Here is a 21577-nt window from a genome sequence, read left to right as displayed (position 1 = left end):
ATTATTACCTAATTTCACACTTACTTTAATTATTGTTTGCTCACATGGATAAGAATTGCTTTATTTTTAAAAGATTTAAAATAAATTCTATGGGTTACATGGATAAGAATCACTTTATTTTCTAAGGATCTAAAATAAATTTGAATTATCAAAATTCAGAATGACACTTTGTAATCTTTTTAAATAAAATTAACATATCTTTAAATCGGTGGAATGAGATTGTAGAAAGAAATTTGGGGGACTATTTTTCTCAATGACACAAATGTATCTCTTTTTAATGACTACTCAATGTTAGAATAAGGACGACTCAATGTTATATAAAGTGACGAGAAGGAAATTCATGGGACTATTTTGCTCAAATACATAAAAGGTTTTTTTAATCACTACTAGAAGTTACGAAGATAAGAAAGAGTGTTTAAAGAACATTTAAAATTACATGATGAGGAATTTCAATTTAATTTTTAAAAAGATTGATAATCATAGTTATAGTTATTAGAGATAGAAATAGTGGTTAGTTTGAATGGTTGTAATGTTGATATAGATGGAAGGGTGTTGGTTTAACTATGATTATTTATAATCAATTATAATTAACTATTGTTAATTATAATTGATTATTGTTATTTTTTAATGTTTATGGTTAGTCTTTATTAATCATGGTCAATAATTATCATTAAGTATAAATAGTCGATAATATTTAACCATAGTTAATTATAGTCAACAATGGTTTATTAATCTTTTTCTAGCATGTCAATCATCAACTATTACAATTACATTAATATGTTGATTGATGTCATTTTCCGCCTTTTGTACGTCAATCGATACCATTAGTTTTTAAAGGTGGAAAATATCATTGATCAATATATATCATCTACTTTATTAATGTGAATTTGCTAGTAGTGGACAAAATGGTCCCAGCGCAAAAACATACTAAACACAAATGGCATACTATACTAACTCATAAATAGTCAATCATTTGCTCCAAATTCAAATACACAAATTTAATATATACATATGTACTTCTCAACATCATAAATACATAGGACACAACTAGCTGGTAATTAGAGCGAGTTATCCTCTGGATTTATCTTGATTAGGTCAAAATTGTTCACATCCATGTATCGGTAACCCATGGTATTTAGGCCCATGCTATTGTAACGAAATCTATTTTTACAGGGATGTGAATAAAAAGAAGCGAGTGAAAGAAGTGAGAGAAATGTAATATTTTCATTGTTATTGTAATAAAAAACTACTAATACTTTTCCCCATGGTTTTTCCTCGAATGATGTTTTACACATAAATCTTGTGTCCAATGAAAGAGTTAAAAAAAATCAATTTATTTTTCTACTATCTTTTATTAACTACTGGTATCAGAGCTTCATCTCCTATAAGCTAGGCACTATGCAGAGTAATACAGTAAATGACATGGAGAAGTAGAATGGAGCCAATTTCACCCTATGGAAATTAGAAATGGAGGATATTCTGATTCTAAAGTATTATTATTTACAAATTGAAGAAGTGGCAAAGAAACCCTCAGCAATGACACATGAAGCTTGGATGTTGTTGGATAGGAAGGTCATTGCTACAATTCATTAGTACTTAGCAAATAGTGTCTACTTTAATGTCACAGGTGAGAAGACAACACATGGGTTATGGAAGAAGTTGCATCATTTATATGATAGGAATACGACATCAAATCATTTCTTCTTGATGATGAAGCTATATAACCTCAAGATGGACGATGCTTTAGTTTTTTTTTTTTTTTCCTAAGGAAAAATCAGCAAATTTCTATTAATAAAATAAAAAGTTACATAGAGTAAATGCACAAGTGCATTTAGGAATTGTCCCAGGGGACCAGTGTATGTGCTTAAAGCACTCATGGTAGCTAAGCTACAAAAAATACAAAATTTAAATTACATTTAGCCAGATAAACTGGTTTTTTCTTTTTTGCCTTTTTTCTTTTGGACTTTTTTTCAAACCACAAGTGATGGAGTAGTAGTAACAATTGCCAACTCATTATTTCTTGAAATCTTTGAGGCTTCTTTATCTAAATTTGAGCTCTCAAAGACTTGATATCGCTTAATTCCACCTGTGCCTTGATTGTGGTTGTTTTCCTCGTGTTGGTTCTTGAGAATCAGAACCACTATTGAGTTATTTGGATTCTCTTCTTGTTTGTTCTAAACCTTCTCCTTGTCTTCTCCCTCCTCTTGAGAACCTTGTTGATTTTGCGTCTCCGTTTGTTGCTGGGTCTCATTCATTTCTTCATCCTCATCATCTGAAGAAGGAGGGTCTCAGAATTACTATCCTTTTTTCTTTTGTGATATCTTTTGTGTTCTTTTCTTTGCTTGTTTGCATGTGTTCTACAAGTGCCCTGTTTGATGGCAAATCCGGCATCAAAAGGCAGTGTTTTCAAAATCTAACCATTGTGTCCACTTGAAGTCTTGATGTGTCAGGTGAATAAAATCTAGAAGGCCTTTACTTAAATCCATCTCCAAACAAATACTGGCAAAAGTGAAGATATCGTTGTCCATTCTTTCTCGATCCATCTTTAGGAACCTTCCCAAAGAGTTTCCAATGCCTTCTTAGACCTGGTGGTGCCAAAAGGGGAGTGGAAGGTTATGTAGCCTTACCCAAACCGGCATTTTTACAACCACCATTGAGTTTGCATCAAAACCAGGAAACTGTGGGGTTATGAAGAGACCCACCCTTCCCCAAAACCATGGTCCTTCATTTATGACATAATTAAAGTCTTTTTGAGTATCAAACTGAACCACAAAAAAACCTTTTGCACACAAATAAATGTCAAAATATCTGGTCCAGTTGAGGTATATCCAATCATTTAGATCTTCATATTTGGGCCAGAAACCATTAAATAAACATATGATAGCTTTTTCTTGCGAAGTTTTGAAGAGACCGCTTACTTCTGGTAATTCTATAGACAGATATGGGGCTTTCTTCATATTTTCTACAATGTACGGACCTAGGATTGTCAAATTTGGGTTTTATTTATCTTGCGTTTCAAATTTCCCTCTTAATGCGTCCTTGAACGAAGTCGGACCCTTACCAGTCCAAGATGATCCAGGTGGTATGCTTGCTCCTAGGGCACCACCTTGTAGTCTTAAATTCGAGATAATGGTAACTTTCCTTTGAATACCATAGTCTTTCAAATGGACCACATCCTGTAACAAATCTACTGTAAATCTGCACTGCTTCTCCTTTTCAACTCTGTGCCTCTTCTGTGGCTTCTCATCAACTTTCTTATGCAGAGTACTTCACTTCAAAAAGTTATGTTTCTATTCCACATTGTATATTTTATAAGAAAGCCATATTGGTTGTTTATATTCTTTGCAGGAATATGAAATGAAGCATTGTCTCTTGGTCTTCTAAAAACTACTCACAATCTTGTCTCTTCATTTTTAGTTCTCAAAGAAATTTTTTAATATAAAATAGAGTTGAAATAAAACAGCTCAACCAGTAATTATTACAAGAGACAAATCATATTTGTATTATCTTGTATCATACATTTTTTTTATCTAATGAAAGCATATATTTTTCAGCTTGTGTCTCAATATTTTATGTTCCATTTGACATGTTCAACCTTCACATTGATTATCACAACCTTAGAACTTCACTTCACTTTCAACCTTTGAATTTCAAGCACTCTTGCAACAATGGCATACATCATGAATTAATGTCAACACATCCATCAATTATGACAATTTGACATCAATTCCAACATTACCAACACCCTGGACTTTCCAAACAGATGAACTATATTTTCATGCAATAACTTTTCAATTAGTCGGCAGGCCTTTGTTAACTCTATCGACACATTAATTATAACATTTCCCATCCATTCCACGAAGAGTGCATGCCGAGCGACTAGAGATGTGAGCAGACGGGTGGAGTTGTCGCGCTGTGGAACTCAGATTAGGATGGGAACCCTGCACGATAGATCTAGGAGGGTGGAATCATTTGGGCATGAATTTTGAGGAGGAATATTCTAATAAAGATTTTGTTGTGGAATTTGAAGATTCTTTGAGGGGTCCAGAGATGACAGTGGTGGAATATCGCAAGGTTTATATTCATTTTACTCGGAATTTTGCAAGGATTTCACTAGTGCAGTCAGATTTGGATTTTAAGCAACAGATCTTAGGGCTTATGGTAGAAGACAACATGTGCCATTAATGTTTTGGCACAAACTTTGAGGTAGCCTTGCACATGACAGAAGGTGGTCATGTTTATACTCTAAAGTCATAGAATTCCAAGATGAAGTTTCCTGTATCGGTTATGCTATAGTTTGAGTAGCCCATTTTTAGGTCATCCTCACGATTGGAGGTATAATGATGCATTTTTCCATGTACTCATTTTCATTTTTGCTGAGATGAATGAAGTGAACTCTCCACCATTGAAGAAGGGCTCAAAGATGTAGTACACATTGGACAAACTATGTTATCAAACATTGTGTGCATTGTCATTTATGGTCTCTTTTAAATTACTTCTTCTTTAATATTTTGCATATGTGGTTTCTACATGCTCTTTTAATGCAATTCTACTAACATCAACCAAATAAAAGATCTTGGATCATGTTGATATCATAGGCATACCTGATCAAATTTCAAATTAAATGTTTTAATATACTTCTCACTAATTATTACATTGATGTGGGTGATTCCTATTGTAATCATTGTTTCTAATTCGCGGTCGAGGTCGATGTTGGAAGGGATGAGTTTCGGTGCTACCACTATCAGGAAACACATGAGATTGAATTGATCAAATTTTAGGTGCCATGGCCAACTCTGGTTTGGTAGGGTTTAGTACATCAACATATCTTATTCTAAGTTAATTATTTTAATTTTTCTAAAATGAAATTGAACTTTGGACTTTGGGAAAGATGTAATGAAGCTGGTTTCTTTTCAATATGGGTCACTCTGATGCTATTATGTGTTTTATCGTACTCCATTGTCAAAGCTTGGCACATAGGCTTCAATCGTCATGTTATTCATTCTTTAAAGCAACCTGGAATTCATCACAACAACGAAGGGTGAAGTTTATTTAAAGATGCATACATGAGAAAGATCTCAGCAATGAACAACCAAGACCGAAGTTTCTTTCAAGATGCATACATGAGAAGGAGCTCGACAATAAAGAAGGGGCAGTTATTTTTTAGAAATCTAGGGCATCATATGTATTAGGTTCATTAGGTAGATTTCTCTAGGACTTTGAAATTTTCTTGTGATTTCTCTTTTTCTTATTATTAGTTCTTCTTTCAATTTATTGTGTTCCTTTCATCAATACAAATGCCAAACAATGAAGATCACAATAAGGGACACAAGATGTAGGTCCTCAGTCAAGGTAAAACCCATATCTAGGGGAAAACCCATTCCAACTCTTCCACTAGTATATTATGATAAAATTGAGACAAACCAAGACCTTAGACCAGATCGAAAGACCTTCCTCCTCCACCAAGTCATCCCTCAAACTGTTCTTTCAAGCTTCAATGATCAATTGCAACAATACTGCATCAAAGAAAGAATTTCGACCTTACTACTTCAAAATTTTATCCCAGCTTCAGGTCTACAAATTTGGCCCTCCTGCAACTTTAGATTCTTTGCATGTGTGAGGGAAAGTGAGAGAAAAATGAAGTTTTCTTCTTCGTTAGAGTTTCTCCTTTCTTCACTAGGATTTCTCTTCTTTTCCAAGCCTTTTACACCCTTCCTTCTTGCCTTCGCTTCTCCTTATGATTGCAAATCGAACTTCTTGAATTGGATGCTCAAATAAGTCAAGTAGCACTTCAATTTATAGTGGTTGTATCTACCATAATGAGGCTGACTTGATGTACTTGAGGCCGACTTGATGGAGGAGGCCTAGATGAATCATTTTACATCAAAATAAATTTATTTCTTGATAGATAGAGCCCAAGAAGGGTATTTTACATGATGAGATGGACAAGGACACTTGACATAAACATTAAAAGCCTGCAATGGAGGTTTTGACCTATTAATCATTGACCCAAGCATGAAACCCATGCTTTAATAAGTCAATTTATTCTAATAATAAAAAAAATCCTTTTTCTTTCTTTTGACCAATACAATTATGAAGAACGACACTAGTTACATTCTTCAACAGTTATCAATCACACCATCAGAGAACAAACTCGCTGCCACCCAATTCAAAGTGTCAGTACATGATAGCCTGCTCATAACTATGTCCACATAATCAAAGAGGGTGAAACGTTGGCAAGCAAAGATGGTGGATCTCAAAATCTTTTCAGGGCATCACAATAAGTCAATGAATGAAAATGCACTAGCAAAGAGGAAGGACATTGCAATGATGGAATTTCGTCCAACCTCATCCACCCATAGCCCAGGGAATGGTCATGGTAATTCCCCTGGCCCAAGGCTCTAGAAGTAGTTGACACAACTAGATCATGGCCAACAATATATGTATCTATTGCTTATGTTTCAATATTCTAGTTTTATGGGATTTATGACATGGAAAAAACATAAAATGTTGGTTTCAAACTGTAATAATCCATTTGTACAGTGATGGAATTTCGTCCAACCTCATCCACCCATAGCCCAGGGATTGGTCATGGTAATTACCCTGGCCCAAGGCTCTAGAAGTAGTTGGCACAACTAGATCATGGCCAACAATATATGTATCTATTTCTTATGTTTCAATATTCTAGTTTTATGCGATTTATGACATGGAAAAAATATAAAATGTTGGTTTCAAACTATAATAGTCCATTTGTACAGTGTTATTTTCAAATTGTAATAGGTCATGTGCAATTGTCAAGATCTAAAACTACAAATTTATTTGTGAAGCATCTACACAAATGATATATCCTTATGTAGAGTATTTATTAACTTGTTTAAGTTAATTATTAGAATAAAATTGTGTTGATATATTCTATGATAGTTTGGAGGATACATTTTATGCAAATAATAATCACGGGATGGCACAGTTAGAATGTCACAACTAAAAATAGAGGATTGGCAAGATTTTGAGCCTAGGCATCTCCTTCATATGCCGAATTTCTGAAATTCAAAGCTTTGTCATTAGTCTCTAAAAATAGTAGATTAGTATGATTTTGTGCCGAGGAATTTTCTTCATGTGTAGAATTTCAATGTTTTGTTTTTATAGTACTTATTTTTATTTATTTTAACATATTTGTGAAAAAATGAATATATTAAATGAGAGGGCTTAATTTTAAATTTTTCCTAATATTAATGGACAAATTGCTCAAAATCAACATTCTTTCACATGGATGGATTTAATGTTTAAATAATTCAATAAAAATATATTTTTATCAATTTTTTTGCTACTAAGATAGTTGATAACCCTTTTTCAAGTTTGAGTTAAAGGAATAGTTTATTAATTTTTTCTAATAAGATAGTTGATGAGTTTTTGAAGCCTTAGTTAATAACAAAACTTCTCAATATAAGATATACATTAATTTAAATTTTGTAGATATCTTTATAAAAGTTTTACCTTTACAATTTTTAATAAATAAAAATTAATTTCTTTTAAATATAATTTTGTCAAATTTAAATACAAAATATAAATTTACAATAATAAAAATTAATTTAAATTTTGTAGATATCTTTATAAAAGTTTTACCTTTACAATTTTTAATAAATAAAAATTAATTTCTTTTAAATATAATTTTGTCAAATTTAAATACAAAATATAAATTTACAATAATAAAATTTAAAATTTGTATGGTTATAAGTTATATGCCATTTTATTATTAGAAATAATTAAGATTTTTTAATACACTATTTTCGTATAGATATTTTTTTTTTATAAAAAATAAATTAAATTAAATTAAAACATGATTAATGGAATAATAATTGTGAGATAATTTTAACTTTTATTAGATTTCTGTTAGTCACATTATTAATATTCATTAGAGATTTGATAACATATAATGTGCAAGCCTACGATTTAGAGAGTTTTTGTTCGGAAATTGAAATTTTGGAAAATATATAAGAATTAACCTAAACACCATTATTATAAAAGAGGAAAGATCATATATAAGAATAAACCTAAACACCATTATTATAAAAAGGGAAAGATCAAAACACAGTTTTAAAACAAAAAACACGCACGTCATAATTGACGTTTTATCCGAATACACGCACGTCATAATTATGGCTTTTTATTTGAATTGAATGTCATTTTCAATGTTTTACGGTTAAATCAAATCGTCAAATACGATAAATGAGTCCCGTGCGACGTTAAATTTCAAACTTGAATTATATATATGTTTTTTTTAATTTGTATTTTTTAAATGTAAATATTTTTTATATATATAATTAATATAATTATATTAATAAATATGGTTTATATATCTAACTTTAATTTAATTTATAAATTTAATTTAGAATTTTTTTAATTTAAAATTTATATTTTAATTTAATTTACTATAATTATATATTTTAAATTTTTACATTACATAAGCAATTTAGTTTTTTTAAGGATTTCTGCTTTACGGTATGGCTGTTAACACTCACAAAACAAAAGTTATGATTATCAAATCCAAGAAGGGTTTTTTTAAGGATTTCTGCTTTACGGTATGGCTGTTAACACTCACAAAACAAAAGTTATGATTATCAAATCCAAGAAGGGCACTTATGTATGACAATAGTAACTTGGAGGAAGTGTCTTCGTACAAGTACCTAGGAATTAATATTCATCACAAGCTCAACTGGAACTATAACATTGAAAAAAGGATTAATGCGGGGTGGAAAGCTTATTTTGGTATTGAAAATAATTGTAAAACGACAAACCTTGTAATGTGGGATAGAAAGAAGTTCCACTTTGAAACTTTAGTCACTCATGTTATCTTATATGGATGTGAGGTTTGGGGTTGCAACATCTCTAGAGAATCTTGGAGAAAGATTGAGCAAATCCAGAAGCACTTTATAACGTATAACCTCAAAATTAAAAGCAATACACCCTATCCTATTCTCCTTATAGAAGTGGGTATTTCCCCTATCGAGAGCCTAGCTATGACTAGGCTTCTGTTGTACAAGCATAAACTTAATAACATAGGAGACCATAGACTTCCTAAGCTAGCTTTAAACTCCAGCCAAAACTACCTAAGGCTCAAACGAGGTTGGTATAAAGACACCAGGGCCTCGTTAAACCATTGGGAGATCGACAAGAATGTTGCACAGCAAAACATTAATAACATTAAAAATATTGTTACTTCTAAGTTCAAAGAAAAATTGTGGTGTGAGAAAGATTTAGCAGCTAAAAGAAAATTAAGATATTATAAGGAGGTTATCAACCCCACCCTCGAAGATCAAAAGTATCTCTCTGTTTTAACTAGCTCAAAGAAGAAAATTAATATAGTCAAGATTAGAACGAACTCTCATGAGCTCCATAGTGAAACGGGTCATTGGGCAGTTCGTTAAACACCATGGATGGAAAGGATCTGCCATCTATGTGAGAATATGAACATCGAGGATGAAAATCACTTCCTATTAGAGTGCCCCACGTACAACCACATTAGATCTCAATTTCATAATCTTTGTTGCAATTCTGACCTTCCTAGTCTTTTACGATGTCAAAATTATAGTGAGCTTGGGAGCCTTCTCTCCAAACTTTTTGAGCATAGAAATAAAATCTTAAATGAAACTAAATAATTCGTTTCTTTAGGTTCGATAAACCAAAATTTGGTCTCAATAGATGTTAACCATCATTATTATCATCATAATAATAAATTCAAATATATAAAAGTAATATTAATACTAATGTTAATATACACTTCTATTTCAATTATAAGCTTTAACAGGTCCTTTGCATGTCTACTTGCTAACCAATCCGAGGACAAATCAAATGTCCATCTCCACGGCCTCGATGGTTTATTATCTTATTTGGTTTATTTTTTAACCGCGCAGATCACTATTTATTAGCTATCTTTTTAATCTATGTTTTTTGTTTTGAATTTAAGGTTTCTATTTTAGTTTAATCCATGGCCACCACATATCTTGAATTTTTATATTAGACATGGTTCACAGACCTTTTCAATATTGTATGTAATAATATATATATATATATTAAAGTTAATATACAATTATATGTTATTTGGCGTAGAATAACTTAATACACTTAAATTGATTTATTATTAATCTAAGTTATTCATTTATTATTAATCTAAGTCACTTTTCAATAGCCACACTAAATATCAAATGAGTGCTAACATCATATTTCATAAATAAATTTTTGATAAATTACAATTATATTTATTTTTCACAAATTATTTTATAATAAATTATTAAAGAGAGGAAAAGATTTAAAAAACTAAAAAAAATATTGGTTAACTTTTCATATTGTGCTTTGGATCATGTATTAAACGAAGAATATTAATTTAGTTTCAAATCTCAACCAATCATTTTATTGAAAATATAAACTCCTCAACCCAATTTCAACATAGACCAAATTTATAGCTTAAATATTAATATAAATATAAATATCTTTATTTCCACATTTTTATTTATATTATTAAAAAATAAAAATATAACCTGAAATCATTATACAAATAATAAATCTGAAAAATAAAAATAAAAATCTCATCAACGATATTTATAACCGTACACTAACCATTAATTTTTTATTTTTCCGAAAGATGAAGGAATCTGAAGTTAAAGTCCCAAAAAGTTCAGATGGTTTATTAATGCGGATATAAAAAGTCCAGATTGCTAATTAATCTAGATATATACTATGCTGTTTCACGAGATATTTCTATGGTCCTTCAAGGGGATCCTCCTCTTTGTAGCATATGTGCCGTAATATTTTAAGCAAAACTTATTGGATGAATAGTAAGACAGAAATCTTGGTTCTTTGGTTATTCCACTAGTAACTAACTTCACTAATAATCAAATCAGTATTGATATCATTCATTCTTGCGCTCTTTGACAAATCATTCGGCAATCTAAGCAGTGTTTCGATTAGCTGTCCATTAGGCAGTGTTTTGATTAGCTGTCCTTTAAGCCATTTTTATAGAGAAATTAACACACAGGCTGATAAGCTATCCAAGGAAGCTTTCGAACTTTAAATTATTGGGAATATTTTTTTATAGCTGCGTAACTAAAGCAGTGACATCAACATGTAGTTTTCGGTTATATCTATATTGCTTGTATTGCAGAATATATAGTATCTCGTTCTTTCTGTCATATCTTTTTTATCAGTAAATGATATCAAACCAGATAAATGACTCTGGTTTAAATTATTGCGTTATTTTTATAGGATTTGAAATATAGTTATAAAATTTAAATTCAAATACGAATTTTATTCGATATAGAAAAATTTTGATGGTTTTAAAATTTAATATATAAAAAATTCCAGAGTATATATCTTACAAATATTTATATTATTTTTTTCAATATTTTAAAGTATATTTTCTTTTTTCAATATTAAAAAAATTAACAAATTATAATGCTGAAAATTTCAAAAACTTTTTAAATATTGTTATAAATAGAATTATATCTGAGAACAAAGCACATAGTTTTACATTATAATAACACATTATGAGAATTTATGTATTCATATATATATCCAACTATACCATAAATTATATGATGCCCAATATAATTTGAAATTTTTGCAAATTCAACATTATAATAAACAATATAGATTCCTAAATACCAACTGGATTTAAGTTTAGAATGTAGCCATATATTAATTGTATATAAATATTGTTTCAAAATATATTTTTATATTCTCAATTACTGATTTATCAAACTATTTTATAATAATTAACAATAACATCTACTATCTTTAATTACTATTTTTTTGTTAATAAGATGAAACCAATTTTTTTTGCTTATATAATACAATTTAGTATTTATCTAAACTTCTAATTTAAAAATCCTCAATATTATAACTCATTAATGTTTAACCCATAAACTATTACTAAATTAATTAACACCTTAATAAAAAAAATTGTTTTAAAATTATTTTATATAAAAATTAAAATACCATTACCATTCGTTAATGGCTAACCTATGCCATCTCAGGATCCTAAACGCTGTTTGAAAAGTAAGTAGGCCAGGAAGAATTAATAATTTTATTGTGATTTTTTGGACTAATCCGTACCAAATTTCGAATAAGTATTGAACCATGAAATAAAACGAATGCGAAAATTTTTGAATTTTTTTAATACCACCGAATTTGGTAACTATGATTTTCAGCTGAAAACTTCTGAATAAGTGATTTTTTTAAGGAGTGACCTAATAAGATACCCATTCACTGTAAATTAAAAGTCCCATGGGTTGCTAATAATAATCCTTAAAATATATTTCTTTCTGAAAAATAAAAACTTTTCAGTAAAATGTGGGTTGATGGTAAGTCACATGGGCGAAGCTCGGCAGACTGAAGTTCAATTCTCATAGAGTACAATGACCTGCTGTGGTGGCAGCTAGAGGGGCGGATTCCCCTTTCCCATGAGTCTGTTCTTGCTAAAATCATAAGAGCTTAGCATACCCAACTTAAAAGTGGTTGGTTATGCTCTTGGTGTTATAGTGGCAGTTATGAGGTTTGATCCTTGGTCTCCCATAGATTAGCCCTGGCCAATTCACCATGTTTAAAAAAAATTAAAAAATCCAACGCAAAATACATCCATCATTTCAATAAATAAATAAAAAATATATATATAATAAACTTAAATTTAAAATTCATCAATAACCAAAGTCTGGACTCCAACAACACCGTATGCAAATTAAACTCTCTTTATATCATTAATCAATATAACACCATACTTCAATCCCATACAATGAACAGAACACGCCAAAACCATTCTGGTTATAACCAGAATTATTTCTGAACCGAGCTTTTCAATGACATGGAGCTTTCATATTCATGCGAACCACACAGCTCTGTTCAACTTTGTCAAATACTAACTAGCCTATCTAAATAGTTTAACTAAGTAAATTCGAAAACTTCAAACCAAATTGGGTTCTGTCGTACATTGCAGATAGAAAATGATTCTGCAGGGCAGGGAAAGTCAATGACAAGTATATTATTATTTAAACATGAGTCAGTCTGAATGCATGAGCACCAGCGCTGTGAGAACATCTTCACTCTGTCTGCCAAAAACCCTGATGCATGCCTCCCTTGCATTCTCTGATGCACATCGCGCATTGACTGCTTCGTTTTCATCCGCCATCCAGCGCCGGTAATATTTTAACTGCCCTGCTGCCATGCCCAGGTTTCGTAGGTCGCCGGGCACAGTGCTTTGAATAGCCTCCATAAGTTTCTCACCAGAAGGAAAGAAGCCGTTCAACATGGTGGATAGGAGGTATACAGACGAAAAAGAAGCACGAACCCAGAGCTTCTCTTCTTCTGTTTTTAGCAAATGGGAACTCCTGATGATCTCCTCTGCCTCTTGAAAAAGCCTTGCAAATTCTGCGTGTTCCCAAAGATTCATATCGGGTTGCTGTTGTTGAGACCTTTCAGCAATCAATTCCTTTGCTTTTTCATTCCATTGTTCAAAACTTACTATAATTATAGGGTTCAGGGATTTCTTGAAAGAGTGCTCTAAAATACATTTCCTACACTTGCACTTGAAACCCCAGTTCTTGCACTGGGCTTGCCGCTGCGACAACGGAACGAGGGCATCAAAGGAACAGTGATCTCTTTTCCTTGCCCGATGGGCTTGGAGGCATGTATAAACATGGCGTTTCTGACTAGCAGCGAGCTCGAGTTCAGAAAGCAGGAATGGTTAATGAGGGACGGCAGTGTTGGGAATTTTCTATTTAATTCCAATACAAAAATAATTTGAACAGAGAATGATGCTTTGTTTTTAACACAGGATCTTAACACAACGAAGCTATTTTTGACACAGAGAAACAAAGTTTTTCCACATGCACAAAGATAAACTTGTATTCATAAAAAAAACAACTGCTGTTACAAAATGGGTCTTCCTCTCTCAGAGGGATTCTCCGAGAAACGCTTCAGTTCCACACAAAAAAAATTACTCTGTCTCTGTTTTGAAATTTTACACTGTTGTGTGTAAAATTTCTTCATATTACAATGCATACAAAAAGACTTCCTTCGTGCTTTCACGCTTCTGCGTATACCCTTACATTACATATGCAACCACATAAAAAAAACATTCCCTTCATGCTGCTGCGTATTCCATATTACATAACATTCCCTTCATGCTGTTGCGTATTCCATATTACATATTCAACGAACAGCTTACATTCACGCTGCTCTGTTCTCCCTTATTTATTCACGCTGCTTTGTTCTCCATTTTTTTCACTTCGCATTGTTGTGCGTTTCATTACACATTCAACAAAAAACATTACATTCATCCTCTGCATATTACACTGTTGTGTGTGTAAAAACCTCTTTCTTTTAACTTCACACATACGCGCTGCTCTGCGTATTTTTCATTTCATATGTCCAACAAAAAATTACCTTCGTGCACTGTTGTGCTATGTTGCAGAGGCATTAACACATTACATGTTCAACGAAAAACCAAAAACTTCTCTGCATTGTTGTGCATTACAAAGAGAAAATTACATTTCACTGCTGTGTAATTTTTTTCATATGCGCGCTGCTACATGCTTCAATTCAATTTCATTACACTACGAACAACATAAAACATAACAGGACAATGCAATTTTACTTGCCATACTTCCCGTGTAATAAAACTTCACCTACATTTACTGACCCCAGTACATTTCAATTAATTTCTTTAATTACTTCAGCATGGCGGTAAATTGATTCAGTCAGCCTTGCATACGGTTTTGTCAGTCATATGGAGGTCAAACAAAAACATCTGCAGTTGCTCTCTTAACCGTAGATCTGCCTCAAGTTAATCGGACGGCTGTTAGCAATATTGCGCGGACTTTTCTGCCGATCTTTATGCTCCGGGGAAAACTGCTCTGACAAAACCACTATCCACGTGTCTGCTGTTGGGTGTTATCGCTGCGATTTGAGGAAAACCACCAATCGGTGAAAAGCGGTGCAAATGGAACACTAGCGGTTTCCAAAAACTATTTATGGTCGCTGGCGCTGCACGACAGTTGAAATTACAATTTCAACACTCCCCTTTAATTTCAATTGTTGGGTTATCAGTCATACCCAGACATTTCATCAAAAACTCAAAACTTTTCTGCCTATTCGTATCAGCTTTCCTTTCATCGCTTTCACCGCTGTGCTCAAGCACTCCAATCAATCCTGAGCCACAAAATTGTGCCTGATTACTGTTCCAGAGAATCAGAGTACTGTCTTTGCAGCTGGCTATATCCATTGGGGCATTATCTGCACTTGTGCTTTCTAAGAAAATCAGTGGGTCATTTGCTCCCAGCGATAATGATCAAGAATTACATGCTCCCCCTAACTGTATGCATCGTCTCCTTTTGGCAGAGTCTTCTCAAAAAAAGCTTAGATTGACTCGAGAGCTCAAGGGACTTTCAGACTGTATTTCCTTCCTTCTCCATACTTGTGTAACTTTCTTCTTTTGCATGGTTCTAGCTTGTGTAAGAGCCCATGTTAAATTACAATCAAGTGCCATATGACCAATGTTATGACACTTGAAGCATTCTACATTGTTCATGACTAAGATTTCATGATTTCTTCCTGTAAAATTGTTTCTTGGAGGTTGTCGGAGACTATAACATCTATCTCTATGAGATGCTTTACAGTCTTTTGCCATATGACCAAATTTTGAACAAGAATAACAATAACCAAAAAATGAACTTTGGTACCTAGGAGATGGAGGTTTCCTTGATGTACTTCTGAAGCCTTTCTGCGTTGAGATCCTTTGATGATAACCATTGCCTCTTGCCTCTTTTGATATCATCTACATTTCTTTTTGGCACTGGTTTTCTACTTGGAGCAAGATTTCTTCTTAGAATAGAATTTCTTCTATTGTAGCCTTGATTTTTCTCCTTGCCTTTGCTGGAACTAAGAGCATCACAATTTCTTTCTGGCTTCTTCACATCTCTTTTGCTTAAAGCATTTTCATTCTTGTTTGAGGGTTCACCTGCATCCCTGAGTCCTGATTTATCAGATGGACATCTATGATAGCTGAGCATGTCATCCAAGGCTTGAGAGCTCTTCATGATTTTGTTCATCCCTTCAACCTTTTTTTTGAGGAGGACAATCTCTTCTTCCAATCTTTCACACTCATTATTCTTCTTTGCAAGTTGTTCCTCAGTTTCTTCCTTGCTACGAGTAGCTTCAGCTGCTACTATTTTAAGGGAGATGATATCTGACTTCATTTTGAAGATTTCTTCATTCTTTGCTTGACTGCTCTCCATTTTCTTCTCAGCTTCTTGTGCCTGTTTCCTGGCTTCTTGTAATTGAGACTTAAGGGAGGAGACCTCTACCTTGTACTGACCAATCTCTTCTTCAAGTTTGTTCACGCTCTTGTGCCTTTGTTCAAGTTGACTTGACAAGGTATTTTCCTGCTTCTTTGCTTTATTCAATTGATTTGTCATGGATATGACTTCTTCATGATGCTTCCTTTTGCTTTGATGAAATTCTTTCTTAAGTTTGGCAAGCTCTTCATCCCTTTCTTGTACTTGAAGCTTGATTAAGTCAACTTTCTTCCTTATTTGATCTTGGTTACCAACTAGAGCTATCTTCTTAAGTGCCTCATTTTCCTTTTTCAAATTGTTAATCTCTTCCATGGCAGTCATAAGTTGAGCGAGGAGTTCTTCTACAAAGTCCTTTTCATTCTTTTCATCTTCTAGTTCTGCTTCAGCCTTGATGTCATCATTCTCATTTTCAGCTTCTATGATGGGTTCAGAATCTCCTTCTTGATTGATGTTCATGGTCAGTGCTCCTTTTGAGTGAAGGTCATGAAGTTTGTCCCATATATCCTTCGCTGATGAATGTTTTCCTAGATTCTTCTTTACAGAATCAGGTAGCCCATTCAAGATTGTCTTTGTTGCTTTTGCATTGTACTCCTTGGATTCTCTATCCATCCTGCTATCATCAATCACTGATTCCCAAATTTCAATCCCTTGAGACTGCAAGAAAGTCCTCATTCTTGCTTCCCATATATTAAAGTTCCCATTGAGCCTTGGAGCCTCATCAAATTGGTTGACTTCTATTTTAGTAGTAGAGGGAGACACATCCTTAGGAGGATTGGAGACTTTCTTCCTTGACCTCGCCATTCTTGCACTCTTAATTGTGCGTCAAAATACTTTACTGTGTATTTGAAAATAACTGACTGTCTTCAACAGTAACACAAAAACTAGCTTGAGAAATACCTTGAATTTTTTTTCACTGAGTCTTCACTCTGCTGGAGAAGCTGCTGCAACAAGAAACCCTTCCTTCAGCTTCTTTGACACCTTCAAAGAGCCTGGACAAGCTCTAATACCATGTTGGGAATTTTCTGTTTAATTCCAAAACAAAAATAACTTGAACAGAAAATGATGCTCTGTTTTTAACACAGGATCTTAATACAGGGACGTTGTTTTTTACACAAAGAAACAGAGTTTTTCCACATGCACAAAGAGAAACTTGTATTCATAAAAAAAACAACTGTTGTTACAAAATGGGTCTTCCTCTCTCAGAGGGATCCTCCAAGGAACGCTTCAGTTCCACACAAAAAAAATTACTCTGTCTCTGTTTTGAAATTTTACACTGTTGTGTGTAAAATTTCTTCATATTACAATGCATACAAAAAGACTTCTTTCGTGCTTTCACGCTTCTGCGTATACCCTTACATTACATATGCAACCACATAAAAAAAACATTCCCTTCACTCTACCACGTATTCCATATTACATATTCAACGAACAGCGTACATTCACGCTGCTCTGTTCTCCCTTTTTTTTACTTCGCACTGTTGTGCGTTTCATTACACATTCAACAAAAAAACATTACATTCATCCTCTGCATATTACACTGTTGTGTGTGTAAAAACCTCTTTCTGTTAACTTCACACATACGCGCTGCTGTGCATATTTTTCATTTCATATGCCGAACAAAAAATTACCTTCGTGCACTGCTGTGCTATGTTGCAGAGGGATTAACACATTACATGTTCAACGAACAACCAAAAGCTTCTTTGCACTGCTGTGCATTACAAAGAGAAAATTACATTTCACTGCGGTGTAATTTTTTTCATATGCGCGCTGCTGCATGCTTCAATTTCATTACACTACGAACAACATAAAACATAACAGGACAATGCAATTTTACTTGCCATACTTCCCGTGTAATAAAACTTCACCTACATTTACTGACCCCAGTACATTTCAATTAATTTCTTTAATTACTTCAGCATGGTGGTAAATTGATTCAGTCAGCCTTGCATACGGTTTTGTCAATCATACGGAGATCAAACAAAAACATGTGCAGCTGCTCTCTTAACCGTAGATTTGCCTCAAGTTAATCGGACGGCTGTTGGCAATATCGCGCGGACTTTTCTGCCCATCTTTATGCTCCGGGGAAAACTGCTATGACAAAACCACTGTCCAAACTGCTCTGACAAAACCATTGTCCACGTGTCTGCTACTGAGTGTTATCGCTGCCATTTGAGGAAAACCACCGCTCGGTGAAAAGCGGTGCGATGGAAGACTGACGGTTTCCAAAAACTGTTTATGGTCGTTGGCGCTGCACGGCAGTTGAAATTACAATTTCAACAGGCAGCAGCCAGAGTCCCCTACTTTCTCGTTCTCGCAGAACCCATCCCGCTTCTTTTGTTTTCGATTTTGAAACAAACGTCCCTACGCCTTTACTGAATGAGTTCAGTCTTACAATATCTCGAATACGGTTAACGTCCACCTGCAAAATTTCATTTTCTACTCGTTGGCTGTACGTCTTAAACAAATCTATGGCAGGAACATGAAGGCTGTTGAGCGTAGAGGAATCGAATAAACTATAAAGTTGGTGGAGCAATCTCTGTGATTTCCTGGTAGCACAGACTACCGCGGCCACGAGATCTTCTTGAGACGCAGTATTGACTTTACGCCTGTTGTCCACATGAAACATGGCGGGAGAGGCACTCTCCTAAGCAATTGCGATAGCGTTGCTTACCGGCAATAGTTGTCCGGTCCTTATTTCTTAGGTGGTGTAGAGTCCTCGGCCGCCGCTGTCTTCGGTCATCCTGATCTCCAGAGAACCCGCGAAATCGGCCACTGTCAGAGGAGAAGATGCGCGTCCGAGTAGGTAGTTCGAGATGTCATACTTGCCATTTAGGCTCTGGGCGTAGAGAGTTTTGGCCTGGTGAAAGGCGTCTTGAATTTCCTTCTGCACGAGGCTGGCCTTGGAAAATTTCACCAAGCATTTGCATCCCGCTGCATACTGCCTGAGACCAATCAGAGCGCTCCCTTTCCTGTAGACCACTTTGAGATTGCTGGAATCGATCAGAAGCGCCTTGTCGGAATCCTCCAGCGCTAGTTCAAATTCCTTCACCTGAAGCCTTGTCTCCGCCCGGTTGGAATATGCGTGGAGGAGGCAGGTATTGATACTATTATTGTCATTAGAGGACTTCTCGAGCTGAAGCAGAGCGGCGTCGATGCATTTCGTTTAATTCTCGGTTGCTGCGTCCCACTTTTGTTCTTTGAAGCATCTGTTGCCCTTTTTTCTCAGGTCCTCCACATCCACAAGAAGCTGTGTCCGCTTCCCTTCATCAATTGCAAACTTGAAAACGTTGGCAGGGTTGTCGACGCGGATGAGAAGGCCACCGTCACTAGCGAACTTGAAATAGGGCTCCTTGACGACCACCTTGGCACCTCTGGGGTAAAGCCTCTTGATGTCCTCCCAAGAGGTAGCAGCGTTGTATATTTCCAGCCTGACGGCGAGGCCGTTATCGTTCTCAAACAAAGTAATAATGCCGCATATCCTGTTGGCATCCGCGCACAACGTCCCATAAACAACCCGGCTGAGGTGAACTTTCCCGACCTTCAACTCATTGAAGGAAATGGGGTTCAGCCTTTCCAACGGAACCGAGCAAGCCGCGCCACCACTGCCACTAGGGTCCGAGAAAGACGACCATATCTCAAAATCGCATTCTGCTGCAGTCTCCCTTCTCTGACGGGCGAAGTCATCGTGGATTTGAAGGAGGACTCGCTTTTCGAATCTCTCCGTGGCGTCACGGACGAGGGCTTGCTTCTTGAATAACTCTAAGCTCATCATTAAGCAAAACAGGTCCTCCATCCTGCTAGTTTCTTATTCCACTCTCCCTTACTAAATTCTCCTGCTGTTAACTACGACTTCAAACACACGTTCTCCTTATTAATGTGTTGCAGATCTCTTATGTGCTAAAGTTATATTTAAATACGAGAGGCGTGGTATCACATTTATCTAAAGCGAAACCCTTCACACGAGTGATGTGCTGATCCCTTCTTTCACAAGAAACCTAGTTTCTTCCGTCCTACTTTCAGTCGAAAAATTCTTCCATTTTCTCTTTTTCAAAAGCAGTACCTCCCACCCTTCATTGTGACAAAAGCAAATTTGAAATCCCATTCTTCATTGTGACAAAAGCTATTTTGAGAACGGAATAAACGGTTGTGACGTAACGTTATTAGTAATTGGCGTACCCAACCGTATTTGATAACCATTTTTGAGGTTTTTTGGTATATATATATATGTATATACTTTTTATAAAAAAACAAATAATTATAAAGTTGTAACAATTTTTTTAAAATTTATGATTTTTTTAATAATAAACTTTTTATAAAAATATATTTATTTATATTTGTTGAGGAAGAAAAGATATATATTTATAATATTTACAACTTTAAAATAATTAAATTAGTTATAATTTTTCTTTTGTAATTTTAGAATAATTTAAATAGTTAAATTTTTTTTAAAGAGTATTTTAAAATTAAATAAATCTTCTTTTAAAAGTTGCCACGGAAAAGTAAGTGTATATATATATAATTAAATGAATTTTTATTTTAAACTTCACTACATAAAATTTGAAGATAAAATTTGAAGACAAAAATTGATGAGAATAAATTTCACAAAAATCTAGAAATGCACTTTTAGACATGTAGGTAAGTTTACATTCGTTTCACAGGGCTTCCTAAATCTAAAAATTAATGAAAACCTAACACAAAACAATGGGGCTTCCTTTAGAACTTTTGGCTTTCTGTAATTTATCATTTTCTTACATTATATTTTACATTATGAAATTTTATATATAATGCTAAACAAACAATGGGGCTTCCTTTAGAACTTTGGGCTTTCTGTAATTTATGGTTTTCTTACCTTATATTTTACATTATAATTGTAATGAAATTTTATATATAACCTTAAACATAAGTAAATATTTCTTGCTTCTTAATAAGTATCGGTTACTATCAACCCTTGTGAACATTGTGATTTCTAAGGTGATTTTATAATTTATTCAATCATGGGAAAAAAACAATTTTCATCTTTTTTTACCTTAATTAAAATGGAAAGCAATATAGATTTTGAAAATATTATTATTATAATTAATAATTTGATAGAGAATTTTTTTTTCAAGGTTTTTTCTGGGCGCATCCACATATTAAACATGTATGCTCCTCGTCGAGATAGAACTCTATTTTGGGAGAAAATCGATAGATCAAACATTTTGAAGATTAATGGCCTTATTCTAGCCAGGTACCTC

General features: G+C 33.9%; 1 protein-coding gene across 1 annotated transcript; it reads right to left on the bottom strand.

Moving 5' to 3' along the window:
* Window positions 1-19506: 19506 nt before the first annotated feature.
* Window positions 19507-20136, bottom strand: LOC149196083 (methyltransferase FGSG_00040-like). The gene has a single exon (XM_089408154.1). It carries the CDS (start codon window positions 20134-20136, stop codon window positions 19507-19509), a length of 630 nt encoding a protein of 209 aa, XP_089264280.1.
* Between the last annotated feature and the right edge of the window lie 1441 nt (window positions 20137-21577).

Source organism: Pinus tabuliformis, chromosome 2_2, assembly GCF_031772625.1.
Source record: "Pinus tabuliformis cultivar Carrire ecotype Pingquan chromosome 2_2, CPIR1, whole genome shotgun sequence".
Lineage (NCBI taxonomy): Eukaryota > Viridiplantae > Streptophyta > Pinopsida > Pinales > Pinaceae > Pinus > Pinus tabuliformis.
This window is presented reverse-complemented; position numbering and strand designations above follow the sequence as displayed.

Bases quoted from the DNA above. Each gene is read 5' to 3' on its own strand.
- LOC149196083 (XM_089408154.1), bottom strand. From the start codon at position 20,136: ATGGAGGACCTGTTTTGCTTAATGATGAGCTTAGAGTTATTCAAGAAG.